This window comes from Pleurodeles waltl, chromosome 1_1, assembly GCF_031143425.1.
Source record: "Pleurodeles waltl isolate 20211129_DDA chromosome 1_1, aPleWal1.hap1.20221129, whole genome shotgun sequence".
In the NCBI taxonomy this organism is placed as follows: Eukaryota; Metazoa; Chordata; class Amphibia; order Caudata; family Salamandridae; genus Pleurodeles; species Pleurodeles waltl.
Genome location: NC_090436.1, coordinates 945,330,064 through 945,345,179, shown reverse-complemented (window position 1 = coordinate 945,345,179; position 15,116 = coordinate 945,330,064). Strand labels below are relative to the sequence as shown.

At 42.5% G+C, this 15,116-nt stretch overlaps 1 protein-coding gene across 1 annotated transcript in view; it reads left to right on the top strand.

Annotated features, from left to right (window-relative positions):
- Window positions 1-15,116, top strand: part of LOC138289617 (all-trans-retinol dehydrogenase [NAD(+)] ADH1B-like) — a 79,231-nt gene that overhangs the window by 17,096 nt on the left and 47,019 nt on the right. Inside the window, exon 2 of the mRNA XM_069230188.1 lies at window positions 7,852-7,953. Within this exon, the coding sequence (XP_069086289.1) occupies window positions 7,852-7,953 (102 nt within the window). The remainder of the gene's footprint in view (window positions 1-7,851; window positions 7,954-15,116) is intronic.

Genomic DNA, 15,116 nt, shown 5'->3' with positions numbered 1-15,116 from the left:
TCGCCATGGCCCAAAAGAGTAAGGGGCATATTTATACTCCGTTTGCGCCGGAATTGCGTCATTTTTTTTGACGCAATTTCGACGCAAAACTAACTCCATATTTATACTTTGGCGTTAGACGCGTCTAGCGCCAAAGTCCATGGAGTTTGCGTCATTTTTTAGCGTGGACACCTACTTTGCGTTAATGAGATGCAAGGTAGGCGTTCACGTCTAAAAAATCTACTCCGAGGCATGTGCATCGGATTTATACTCCCGTGCAAAATTCACGCCCGGGAGTGGGCGGGTCAAAAAAAATGACGTACGGCCGCTTTTGCGCCGTTTTTTAGCGCCTGCAAAAGGCAGGCGTTAAGGGACCTGTGGGCTCTGAAGGAGCCCAGAGGTGCCCTCCCATGCCCCCAGGGACACCCCCTGTCACCCTTGCCCACCCCAGGAGGACACCCAAGGCTGGAGGGACCCATCCCAGGGACATTAAGGTAAGTTCAGGTAAGTGTTTTTTTTTTTTTTTTTTGTGGCATAGGGGGGCCTGATTTGTGCCCCCCTACATGCCACTATGCCCAATGACCATGCCCAGGGGACAGAAGTCCCCTGGGCATGACCATTGGGCAAGGGGGCATGACTCCTGTCTTTGCTAAGACAGGAGTCATTTCTATGGGGGTTGGGAGTGGAAAAAAATGGCGCAAATCGGGTTGAGGCGAAAAAATAGTCTCAACCTGACTTGCCCCATTTCTTGACGCCCAAGCTCCATTTTCCCCTACGCCGGCGCTGCCTGGTGTACGTCGTTTTTTTTAACGCACACCAGATGGCGCCGCCGGCTTACGCCGGCTAACGTCATTCAATAAATACGCCGCCCGCATGGTGCTTCAGAATGGCGTTAGCCGTCGCTAATTTTTTTGACGCAAAACTGCGTTAGCGCAGTTTTGCGTCAAAAAGTATAAATATGGGCCTAATTCTCTCCATGTTTCCAGTTAGTTGTAATGACTTATAGAGCAATCTTTAGAGATAAATCAACTAATGTGTTTGTCATGTAACAATTAAACGATGCATTGTGAGTGCCACCTGGTAAAACATGTAAAATCGAAAATGCAAACGTTTCTTTGCAAATTATGGTATTCATTCCTTAAAAAAATATGTTGAGAACAATTAAAGACCACACCGACCACATCACATCTAGTAAAAGTGGATGAACAATATCTTTCATGTTCGAATAATTCATCGTACAAAATATGACTCTAGTTAACAACAATGTCATCAAAGAAAATTAACAGCTCGAGGACCATAATGAATCTTGATCCAGATTTCGTCCCAGGGGTGAGTTGACAGCTAGCTTTGAAGAACAACTGTTTCTCTTAATTCTTAGCAGATGAGATTCTTTTAATAGGAGACAGTCGGTAAGTATGAAAGTGTAAAGGTTCCTATTGTTCCCCTAATCTGAAGACACTTGACACCATCCTGACACTCGGGCATTTGTAGATTTTATTGGTAGCCTCGATGAAAGAAAGTGATTGTCTAAGATCCAACCTAACTCCTAGTAGGCAAGTGTCTACGTCTACACAAAATAACAATTATCACAAGTTGGGGACCTTATGCTTCAAAGAATGAATAGATATTGTCTCAGGTTACCACTTGTCTCTTGTGAGCAAGGGTCATGTGCACTGTTGGGGCCAATAAGTATGCTTGCATTGTTTGAGATCAATTATTTTTCTTGTGTACTCTTCATAATTAATTTCACCAGCATTACATGTGTTCTCTGACGTCACATGATAGACGTCAGAGAATGCCATGTACAGAAGAAGGAAATGTTGCCACCCTAGACAGTGCAACCTTTTGCCACGATAATTCCTCATCACCCTCTTGACATGATGACAAATGTTGTTGTTGCATGGGCGATCCACCCAACAGAGGGACGATTAACAAAGCTCGTGATATAAAAAGAAAACATCTACCACTTGAAGGTTTCTTTTATGTTTTGAGTACGTTTAAAACTTTTATGGGATTCACAAATCATTAATAATACCTGCAATACACTTGGAAATCTATGACAGATGAATATTTCCAAGAGTATTCTGGTTTTGCAAATGTGCCTGGACACGTTTTGGTGAAGGTAAAAAATCTACTTCTGTAAATGATGCAAAACTGTGTATTTGCACGTCTAGCTATTTTTTAATCCCTGTGGAGAGCACCCTTTCCCTACTCCACGGATCGTCCTTTCCCTGCCCCTCACTTGAAAGCCACTTACTCCTGCATCGACTCGAATAAGTGTGTGTTCTCAACACTAGTCTGAGTTCACGCCTTTGTCTCTATTTGTTGCACCAGACATGTCGCTACCTACTGTACTTAAGTCTGGTTTAAAATAACAAAGATTTCTGAGCACTTGGAAGCGTATATGCCTTTCCAGTGAGGGGATGCATCCAAACAAGAATCCGAGCCACGAGATGCGCTGTGCTCATTTAAGGTTTGGTGCGCTACTAAAGCTTTATCTAGAGGGTTGCATCATTTATTATAATCTGCATACAATGATGCACTTGTGGATCAGATTTATGTAACTGCACAATCCTTTCCAGTTTCTCATTGGGAGGCTGACCGGCTATCAAAAAGGGCCAAGAGGCAACTGAAGTGCTGGCTCTGGCTCTCTGACTGTCTGGGCCAAAAGACATATTCAATAGCATTGCAAGTGGGTTGATAAATGGGTATGGTGATACAGGAGTCAGTCAGGTATACTGATTCTGGTCTAATGACCAATTCCAGTCCAATTACCTGCCATTCATAATTTTTGGTTCTAGAATGGAGAATAACAAACTGGCCCCAGAATCAACCATCCAATTCCTCACCCTTCTCTGATTCTGAACCCTTTCCGGCACACGTTCTCAGGCTTTTAAAGGGAGGAAATGTGCTTGTGGGCATACTTGGCTGTACCAGGTGCGCCCCTGCACTTGGTAAAGATTGGAATCGGGCTGGGTGGTTTCTGCCCTTCGGAACTCAGAATGGGGGCTTTACTTGTGGGTTTGGCACCAGTCCCACCTACAGACAGGCTGGGCTTCATGGAAGGCAGGCATGCAACACATACAAATTCACAAAATGGTCGAAGTGTCTGCTGGCAGGCTGCCAGGAAATGCTGCTTGGTGAATAGGCCCGTTCACGCACCAGCTCCTGCTGCATTCTTAGCCATTCCCGCTGTGTTTATTCTTAGTTGAACGCCAGGTTTGTTAAGTCAACATGTATGTTAACACATGCAAAGGGGTGTGTGAAGCCAAGATTGTTGGCATTCTCTCTTCGTGCATCTGTCATTACTAGAGGATTATCTCCAGAGTACAGTTAATCCGGTCTCGACTTCAGAGCTGAGTGCTCCGTTGCGCTGCAGGCGTCCTACACCAGCCACGTGTCTGATCTCACTGTGAGAGCAGCAGAGCAGCTACTAGCAACAACTTGTAGGCTGTGGTCTTGGCTCCTGTTCAGAAAAGGATCCTTGCTCAGCCCCGTCCCTGTTCATTACATGAGCCTCGTATCGGGCAATACAAGAGTGGCAGGTTTCAGGTGAATGGGCGGCACCTTAGGAGGGAAACGGCTACTCCTCTCCCTGGAAGATTATAACTTGAGTAGAGGCCTCACAATACCACAGGTGGGGCTTCTACAAACCGAAGAGAGCAAACATCCACAGAGCTCTAATAATTCAATGTGAATTCAATTCAATTGAGCTGTAAAGAAATGACACCATAAAGCACCTGTTTCCTAGTGACGCTATCCTTCTTCCCACGTACATACATGGGGGCAGATTTAAGAGCCCCTTGTCATTTTTTTACGCTAAGGTGGCCTCTTCTCTCTGCCATATTTACCACTTTGTAACCCCTTGCACCACATTATGCCTGTGCCAGAGATAATGTATGGAAAGGGGGCCATTAGGAGGCTCGAAGAAATGGAGCGGTGACATTTAAAAGATTTCACTGCACCATTTTTCTGTAATTTTTAACGCTCAGAACAGCTGTTAAAATAGCACACCCATTTAACTCAATGGGTCTCCTTGCACTTTGCTACACTAGTGTCAACGTTTTTGACCCAAGTGTAGCAAAGCATCCCAATAGAGCCAACAATTTTGACCCTATTGCTTTAACTACGGCCTGGTTCACCATATCTTAAATACGGTGCACACATGGTGGTGTTAGGGGTGTGCAGGGGAACACAAGAAAAGTGGCGCTGCATTGGATGCAGCTGCCACTTTTCTTAAATTCGGCCCATACAGAGATCAAAAAGATGGTGCCACGAATCGTGTTCCTTCATGGTGTTTAAAAACATGGAATGTGATTCTTCCATAGATACCGGTGAACCCATCATTCAATTCTTTCAGGAAGAACTGAAAATCCCTGGTGACTGAGAAATACTTGCTTAACTATTTCCTTTACTTTCTGAGCTCTGTAAACAAACTCTTCCTTGACTCCTCTTACTATTTGAGAGCGACTTGCCTAATTAATTTGCTCTACAGTATTGCAGTGGAAATAGATCATGATCCCCCCACCCCTGAGTTTTGCTTGAGAGTTTGTTTACATCACAGATTCTCTCCGGTCTCGTTTGCAACTTTATCTTGCTTTTATGATGTTGTACAGCGCTCCCTCACCCCCGGGTTTTGTATGCACTTTATAAAACTAAATAAGTACTAAAATGAATGCTGGTGGCTCATTAGATAACATTGAATGGATTAAATGAAAGGATGCTCTATAATTTAAAAGTAAATTTAAGACACATTAAAAGGTAAGGTTAGTGCGTAATATACAAGGAGGAGTTTTCTTTGCTATATAAATACTAAACTACAAATAGAAAAGGAATATTTACATATTCAAAAAATATTCAAACACAACTGAAGATACATACATGCTACAATGGAAAGGAAGCCAAAGAATGACCACACATTTTACAACATTTTACAAAAAGACAGTGAGAAGGAATGGGACCGGAAAACCTACACTGATAAACAAATGTATACCACTCATTCAGGAAATCAACGTTTAACTTGTCAATACTCAGATAAGTGTCATTTTCTGGCAGTGAAGAATCCAGCTCAAATAGTAAAAGTCATGTTTTTCCACTGATTAATGGCAGTCTACCAAAGGACAATGCAAAGACTTCGGCGATTTCAGCTAGTTTATGCATAGCTACTTCTCCATTTTCATTAGTAATACTTTTTATTCCTTGCCATTGAAGAATAGCTCATTGATACATTGAAGCTTAGCTTCGCTATTGATTCAAGGGCATTTTGTACTGGGTGGCCCTATGAATTTTGACCAAGGGTTGGGGCTCTGCCCACCAATGGGGTCAGTTCGCTATGCGGCCTCTGCACAACCTGATAGTCCCTGATGCACAACTGAAAGATAAAGTCACACAGTGGTGAACGTCTACGTATGTGGAACGTGCTACCTCTCAGTACCCTGCACCGAACAGGTGTTCCTGTGCTCTACTTATTGCTGTCCATTAGCCTGGGGTAGAACTAAAGGGGCAGGGAATTCCTTCAAAGGGCACCCTTGATGGCCCATCCTTAGGATTTAGGGCTTCTGTCACCAGGAATGAAACGATTCTGCCAATAGGGAGCCTCTGTCCTAGCTGTAGTGTTAGTGAGGCAACCAAGGAGTATGCATATTTCATTTCAGTATGTGGTCTTGTAGTCATGGTCATGTGGTCATTCCTCTCAGCCTGTCCCTTTGAAATATTAATATTCAAATACAATTAGTAGAAATGGAAAGAACTGCACCATCTTAGACCTTTTACTAAAAGAGAGTTGGACATTTTTAGGCCGAGTTGCAAAGTCATGTCATACGTAAAAGAGTACCTATGTAGTACTGCTTCACTCACTCCCTATTAGTACTAGAGCAAACAGGACACATTCCTTTCAGACATGTCAGAATATATGGACTTTCAGTGGCCGATTCACAAAGCTATGTGCGACTGCATAAGAGTACTCCTGTAGTAATATTTTAGGTATACTTACATGCTTTTCAGAATCAGCCGCCAAGATCCAATATGGGACAAAATTTTGAATATTTATGTAATATTTAGATACAATTAGGACAAATGGGAAAGACTGTGTCTTCTTTTCAGTTTTACTGCTAGTGTATTCGACATTTTAGGCTGATTCTCAAAAGGATCTTAGGGTACCTAAAGGGACAAAGAGTACTCATGTCATACTACTTGCCATCATGATAATTGTGTGTGCAAATTGACCCACTGAGTATCAGATCTCCAGCCCACTTTCGTAAATTTGCCTCAGTGGCATGGGCCTGATATCAATCCATAAATTATATTACAGCATTTATCCTATCTAATCGTTAAAGCATTCAAGATGCCCAGTGTCAGAAAGCTAATAAGTAGTTTGTCCATTTTAATGACTCTGCTGCTGCAAGAAACTATTTTTTACGTCTCGCCTGTGACAGTGCAAGCATTGCACATGCTCTGGCTTGCAACAGATATTGATTAGAACAAGAGGCTTACAGCCTGCCCACTGCTTACCACTGGTTGGCTTTGTTGTCATTTTATTTATTGCCTTCTAATTGGCCAGTGCGTACCGTCTTGACTTCCTCTTCTCTTGGCTAGTGCATTGACTGATTGCTTCATTTTGAATAGCGTCCAATGCTCTTGGTGCTCTGATTGATGTATTATTTTTCGTTTTTATTATCTTTGCCTGTCCTTGTCTGTGTTGCTTGTTCCCTCCCACCCACTATGTTGATTCCTCCCCTATCCCCATTGTCTGTGTTGCTTCTTCTCTTCCCACCCACACCCCCATTGTCTTTGTTACTTACTCAGTCTCCCTCCACCCCTTCCCATTGTATGTGTTGCGTCTTCCGCCTACCACCCCAGTTTGACCATGTTCCTTATTCCCCCCAAACCTCCCACCTTCCCATTGTCTGTGTTACCCAGCCCCCACCTGCTATGAGTAAAAAAAGTGCTATGGTGTCCTAGCTCTTTTTTTGTCGTGTTAACCCTTTCCCTTCCACCCTTCCTCTCATAGTCAATGTTGCCCGCTCCTTCCCACATCCTTTCTGTTGTCCTAGCTGCCCACCCATGCGCCATAAGAAAAAAATCACTATGACGGAATAAGTGATGGCGGCATCATAGCACTTATTTTTATAACTTTTAGCCATGCTAAATAGCCCTGCGCTGCTATACGACATGCTAAAAACATTGGTAAAGCCAACAGTTCTTGAATAGGCAAGACCTATTGCCTTTCCTATTGCTTGTTCTTTTTTGCTTTCAAACCCTGAAAGATTAACTATGTCTTTAAATAGACTGTCAACAGAGTTGAGAAATGAAAATGTCTTAATGTTTTCCAATAAGTGTATTCATTTTTTCCTTCGAAATGTTCATGCAAATACCTCTGTAACAGGAGCGCTTTTCAGAAAAGGCCTGTGGCTACCCTTGCAAATCTAAAAAAAGTCGAAAGAAAATGTGTTTTTCAAGTGTATGTCTTTCTGACGGAGTGTATATATACATATGTGACTAATATGGCATAAACCAACCTAAAAAAGCAGACAATCGCTTTAAAAACCAACAGGAGTTTAAAATGATGAGACACTACTCGAACTGGCTGAAGGACAGAGTTGGTTGGAGATACTGGGCAATTACCTCAGCAAGGAGTATACTAATGACTGTAGGCCTCCAAGAGAAGGATGGGTGGGATTACATTAGCTGAGATGAGGCGGTGCGGGAGATGAAGGCCATTGTTTTGTGGGGGTTCAGTGACTGCAGAGCTAGTCTGCTGAGTTTTGTCCCGTAAATCGCCGTGAGCGCAAGAACATGTGCTTTTAAGAAAACAGTTCACTGCGTCCCTAAGCTTCTCCTTAATTAAGTTATATTTCTCTTATTCGTCCACAGGTCATAAAATGTCGGGCAGCGATTTGCTGGGGGGCTCATCAACCCCTGAAGGTAGAGGAGATCGAAGTGGCGCCACCCAAGGCCAATGAAATCCGCATTAAGGTATCAACACTATTGAACTAATACTTTCATGTCTTTTTTTTTTTTTTAAATGATGAGGCACATTTTGAACTTGAGAGGTATTACAGTCTATGGTTACCCTGGGAATAGTTACTTTCGAAGTCTAGAAACTGGTTCGAAGTGCAGAGAATGTGATTCCTGCGCAGTTTTTGTTAGTGTGAAAATAGCTATGTCTATTAACTTTCCAGATCTTAGCAACGGTTCTCTGCAAGACTGGATTACTGCACCAATTCCAAATGCAACCTAAAAAGTTGCAAAATCATCACTAAAGTGTATCTTGGATAGTCGCCATTTTCTGTAGTGCCGATCATGACTAACCTAAAATTTCATAACCCTCAGAAATCACGACTCACCATACGAAGAAAGCGGCGCACACATTAGTAGCAGAAGATTAGTAACTCGATTCCTTCATTAAACTTGACGATTAGGTACAAATATTCTTGAAGGAAATCTAGATAGTTATAGCCTGGAACGAGTTTGTCTTTGAAAGAACAAACTGAACCAGCTTTTAATGTCTCTATAGTATTGGCATTCCATGTGGCTCTTCTCAGACCCACTATCATTCCCAACAATGTGATCAGCAGGGCAGTTAGGCCGTTGTGTACGAGGACGCCTCCAATTTCCAGGGATGATATTTACAGGGCTGGACATGAAGGGCAGTTGATCTTCGTATGTGAAAAGAAGGGAAAATAAGTGATTTCAAAGAAGGGTCGTTGAAAAGGCAGATGTGGTGAACAAGATGGTCCTCGCCTCTTACGGAAATTAATGTTAATTTTTTCATTGCTCTTAAACACTCTGCAAGTTACACAGTAGTGTCTTTGTTCATCCCTGTCACACTCTATCCCTATTATGAACAAAAACCGCATGGCAATTGCTTCCAACCAATAAATAGTTGTAGCCAGCGTTTTACATTGAAAAATAGAAGTGCAGGTACTCACTATTTAGAGTACCTGTTTACCCCTGAGAAGTGCTGGTACTCTCCCATTAGATGTTTTGCAGCAGTGCTGAGAAGTACAGGTAATCTGTCTTTCAAATGAAAGAAGTGGCGGTACTCAATCCCGGACAGTACCTGCCCATTTATACCACTCAGAGCCAGACAGGCCTTAGCGGGCATCAGGCGTTTTCCCGGGAGGCTAGAAGGGTGGGGGCCGGTGCTTTAATGGTGGGGGCTGGTTTTATTACTGGGGTCCGATCTTGCAGCTGTGCTGCAATATCGACCACCAGTAACAAAGGCATCAGTGCTTCACACTTGCACTGCCCCGTGCCCCCTATCCCCGATCCGGGGGCTTGTTGGATAAAATTGTCAGGGCTGCTTTGGGTTCCCAGTCCGGCCCTGTTACCACCGGTTGTAGCTTGAAACTCTTCACTCTTTGCAGTAAAATGCTGCTAAGCCTAAAAACAAGGCAAACGCAGTTAAGGACAATTCACACAGTCCACATCAGGGCCTTTATAACAGGGTCGCCAGAAGCTTGATAACTGGAACCCTAGACCTCTCCAACCACATCTTTCATTGGATAGTTGAGAACTCTTCTAAATGGCCATAGCCAGAGGTGAAAGTTGTTTATTCATTTATTACACTAAGTAGATAACAAGCTTTAGGGCCGCCACAAAATGTTTTTCAGCAAAATATAAAGGCACATGTGCGTTAGCTAAATTATAGGTGATATCCAAAATGTAGACACCCAATATTGACAAATAATGCAACCAACTACTGCCTTCAGCTTCAGAAATAAGCAGGTTGTTTACGACTGCAGACGGTAGTGTCACAGCTCTAGTCGCGCAAATAACTCAGACTAACAGCTATGTGGCTTGACTTTTTCCCCTGGCTTTAGACTACTCTTGATTCTGTTTAAACTGATAACCCTAACCCAGAGCTCAAATTCCCTTCCTCTAAGTTCCGTTTAGTCTCCAAAGCCTGGCTTTTGACGCCACTTGTTTGAAATGTGCCCAATGTCTCGAGCAGAAACCTAAATAAATGTTACCTTGTGAATCAATTTTGTCTCTACTCCCTTTAAAGTACAGAAACTAGCTTTACACTAGCTGTGTACTGATTAAGAAACTTGAACCGAGGCTCATGGAGACAATCATATTGACTTATTCATATTCGCCTGCTCCCAGAGAGCCTCCACCGTTCCCAGTAGAGGAGAAAGGGAGAGTACTAAAACATAGTTCTGCAGATCTGCCAACTTGAGACTAAAGTTTGCTGTGCGAGAAAGGGGCGTGGCTTTTGAAAGGAAAGGGCTTTATGCCGAGAACTCACAGAGAAGGCCTTCTGCCCCCATCCCATGCCCCATCGACCTCCTTCGTCCACCAATAAATAGAAAACAAAAGGTTGTTGAGGCTCCTGTTGATGTCCTGGGGTGTTTCACACTCCACAAAAGGTGAGCTGGAAATCCATTCTCTGCAGTGCAGTGGTTTCCAGCTTGCTTTGCCTACCACCATGTGATTTCGGCTCCTCACTGGATACTGTGTAAAGGAAGCCAAAATCGAGTGACACACAGTGGCACAGTGTGAGTTGGTAGGTCTGGTTGTGTAAGGTGGCCATTTGTCAACAGTCACCCTTTATCAGTGGGGATAGGTGTATTATGATTCTTGGATGAGTAATATCCAAGGTATCTCCCTTTGAAGCAGGATATGCCCAACACTAGACAGACCACCTGCAACATTTCCCAATAAAAGAGAGGATTTCAAGACATTGTTTGTGTTATTTGGGAGATAGTCTCACGCAAGACAGCTTGCATCACAACTGCACAGCATATTTGTCAAGCCTAGCATCTTGGAGTGATTTTACCCCAGACATTTTGCCTTTTACTCTTTCTGTTTTGCAGAGTGTGTTTTTGTTGGCCTTAGGACTCTGCACACTTTGCCACTGTGAACCAGTGCTATTGTGTGTGTGCTCTCTCCTTTAAACATGGTAAAATTTGCTTACACCCAATTGTCACATTTAATTTACTTGTAACTCTCTAGTACATGGTGTCACGGGTACCCAAATTCCATTTGATTGAAATGCGAACTATTTTGGGTAAAGTTATCTGTGGTGGCAAACCCCATAGCATTGCCCTGTTGATATTCTGCTTGAATAGGACTGAGACTTTTTTTTAAAAAACACAAAAACTCAGCAATGCCACATTATGACATCTCTCTCTTAGTGATGTTCTATCAGACTCAATGAAAATGGAACAGGAAGTTTATTAAGTGTCTTGCCCTCTTCCAGCCTGAAAAGAGGCACAACTTTTGTCAAGTATTTATACATGTTCAAATATATATATATATATATATATATATATATATATATATATATATATATATATATATATATATCTTTACATTTACTGATTCATTTGGGGGTTAGGTGTAGTTATGGAATGCTGCAGTACCTTTGTCAGACTGATACAAAAAACTGCCACAAAGCTGAAGGCTTCTCTTGTCACTCATAGTTTCAGGGTGCATCTGAATGGTAAAAGTGTTGAATAACATTTCTTAGGTTTAGACACTTGGGCCTCATTTACAAGGAAATGGTGCAGCACGGTGCCACAAGTTTTTTTGCTGCACTGAGCTGCATCATTTCCAAAATGCAGAGATGCACTGTATTTACCAGAATACGGTGCATCCCCGTGTTTTCCCCTGTGCCGGCACTAAACCAGCTGCCTAGCACCAATGCAGGGGTGATTGTTTTTGTGCGGAATAGTGATTAATGGCGTTTTGCTGCACACATAAAAAGAGGAAAAAATGAGGAGAAATAAAAGTATTTCTCCTCGTTGGGCCACTCTAATAACACTCCTGGGGAGGCATCAGTTTTTGGTGCTGCTATACATTTATGTTTCCTTGTGAATCTGGAGCAGTGTCAAAAAGCAATGGATGTCGTGGTGCTACACCCACAGCAGCACCAATTGCATGCCCCTTTGCTGCAGAAAACTGCGTCGGGTTGGCTCATACTTACAAGGCTACGTTAAGCCACGAAAAGTGGCTTAACCCCACCTTGTAAATATGGAGCAGGACATAGCGCTACCAGAGCATCATAAAAAGTGAAGTTCCGGTGGCGCAAGGGGCTTGTAAATAAGCGCTATAGTTTCCTTAGACAGTAAGACTACTTTTATTGGCTACTATAATGAGAGTGCTGTAAAGGCAGACCTGCCAACCTGAAAATAAAAATCACTGAGTGAGAAGGGGGCGTAGCTGTGGAGGGTGCAGGGCTTTATGCTGAACTATATTTGAGGCCCGTCTGCCCCATGCCTTGCCCCAAATGACCTCCTTCTCCCTCCTCTGAAAAAAACAAAAGCATGAAGATTGCTGGGGTGCAGTCAATGTCCTGGGTGTTTTCACACCTCCTAATGGACATCAGCTGTTTACAGCCTTCAAAGAGGAGCTGGAAATCCACACTTTCGGTGGTTCCCATCTTCTCTTACCTGCCACCATGTGATTTTGCCTCTTCACCGGTGAACGCATGAAGACAGCCAAAATCGTGTGATTCACGGAGGCACCATGTGAGTTGGCAGGTCTAGTAAAGGTACTAATATTAGGCCAGGGAGCTCTCCCTTCCTGAGTAGGAGGTCGGGGGGGGAGGGGTCCTACTTCACAGCACTGTCCACAAATTGTTTCAACAAAACTGCATCCAGGCCTTTCCTAAACAGCAAGGACATTTATTTAATCAAACTTACCACATTAAATGCCTGTAAACATGGATGTCAAAGTGCCAGTGCTTTAACGATCGCACAATGTGTTGATGAATGTAAACAAACAGGATCAGGGAATTACATCAATTTACCTACTTTCTGTTGCAACAATACATCATTTACGGCCTTCAATGAGCACAACTCCATCATTTACACTTACGTTGCTTGTCTTGTGGCCCAGAGCTTTACAAAATGTCAGCCCACCCTGCTTCCAAATGTGCCAGATCAGAACTTCCAATACTGTCTACTGGTACTCAATGTGGACATACCTTTGCGTGCAGTAGAGTCAATGATGGGTATGATGGGCATGACACAGCCACATTGCATAATTATTGACCATTAGAATGCCAGACTATTGTAGATTTGAGCGTAGGTTGGGCTAAGTTCATTGTAATTGTGATATTTTGACCCCTGCAGTTGTATACAAGGTACACACTGCAGATTGTGGGGAAACCAATAATCTAGGGAAACCCTGAAGAGTGTTATTCTAAATAGACGCAGGCAGCCAACCTGATGGGAATTGTGGAGATAATGTAGGTGGCCCCCATCGAAAGGCTGTTAGTATTGGGCAGAGTTACTGACATATCAGGTTTATAAACTACCACAGGACACTTTAAAAAATCCTTCTCAGTGTGTGCAAATCCATTTATTACATATCACAGTAGATCTCTCACTACAGAGAGGACCAGCAGCTTTGTTCACAAAGCCCATTGAAACTTCACTAACCGCAGACCTTTCTCTTTGAGAGTCAGTACTATTCCTTCATGGCCCTGCAGTGCTACAATATACCAAAGTATACATAAAAGTGATGGATGGAATGCTTTAATTATTCTCAGTTACTACTAATTACATGGGACTTCACCCCCGTCCATCTTTATTTTGCACATAATGCCACCACAGTTTGTACTCAGCCATATGCAAATCAGTCTTGACCCTGCTCCAAAGGGAAAAGGCCATCCTGAATCACCAGGCCAGGTCCTTCCTGAACCAGATCACAAGCTAATATATACCAGCCTACTATCAAAATGTCACCTAATTGATGCCTCAAGTGTCACGTCTGCCTTTCTTTTGTTTATGTCAAGTGCGTAAAGTGCTTATTGATTACTTCATGGACTGTTGTTTCAATCAACCGCACTCATACAAATATTGACTATGGTACCCTAAACTATATTTATGTACGTTCGACATTGTTCCTTGAAGTCATTAGCTTTCAAAATACTTTAAAAAGTACAAAAAAGAAATATTGATCGATTTTACAGGAGCAATGTTAAAAAATTCAGTACAGTGAACATATGAATTATATGGCACCCTTTAGTGTGCACTTATTCCTCTGATGCATTATACGTTGGGTAGTAAAATAGTGCGCTACTACTGGGACGAGTACTAGGTTGTATCACCACCCCATTGTCCTGCCATTACAAGTATAACGCGGAGAATGGGGAATAACGTGCAGGCCCATGTGTTACTGGGGCACTTAGCACATGTTTTTACCTAATTCTTGGTCCGTTTCCTCTCACAATTTCCACATTTTCTAAGCTGGCGGAATTTGTGAACGAAAAAGAAAGTGGCGGTAGTGTCCGAGTACCACTAGCTACAGCAAAGGCTCCTAGTAGTGCCACAGAAATATCACAACATCTGTGGAGTGGTAGAACCATTGAAAATCATGCGAGAATAACACTTTGCACTATTTCTAATAAAGGCATACGCTTACAATGCATTTCAACACTTTTATGATCTTCACAGGTCAAACTAATGTAGAACAATGTAATGATATATATCCTGCAGCACAACTCATCATCCGCAATCTAAAAACTCACAAACGTTTTTTTTCTAACTTATTGCTTTTCTATTTAGAATACTTGTATAGCACCGACCTAGCCACAAAGGCAACAGAGTGGTTGACATGGAACTGTAACAATGATATACAAGAGCGAGCATTTGGCAAGGCCAAGAAGGAAATTTAAAAACACGTTAAACATTGAAAGAACAAATATGTATTTGAACCATTCCGGAAAGACAGGCAGTTGATCTTGAGTTGTAAATTATCTGCAAGGGAAATCTATTGTCTCAGACACTTTATGAATATGAAATATGTATGGGACACAACGTCCTGAAAATTGAATTGACAAGATTTATCAGTGAGACACACCACCATCATAAATATATTCAAGAAGGCATCGTGGTAAAACTTGATGCAAGAAGCAAATCTTTATTGGGCTTAGTTCTCATAAAACAGCCGAGACGTGTTTCACTCTGGCGGATCAGATCAATATATTACGTTGAATTAGGGCACTGGATCACACCCCGAGGCACATTCTAAGCGCAGTAATTAATCCATCTTAAATGGGGAGTTGAACTTGTGGAATAGTGTCAGCTTCCTTGAACAGATTTTGGTCCTATTCTCAAAAATACTTTAGTGATTCTGCTACAATGCTCAATTCATCCCTCTAGCCTTTAACAAGTTATATGTAA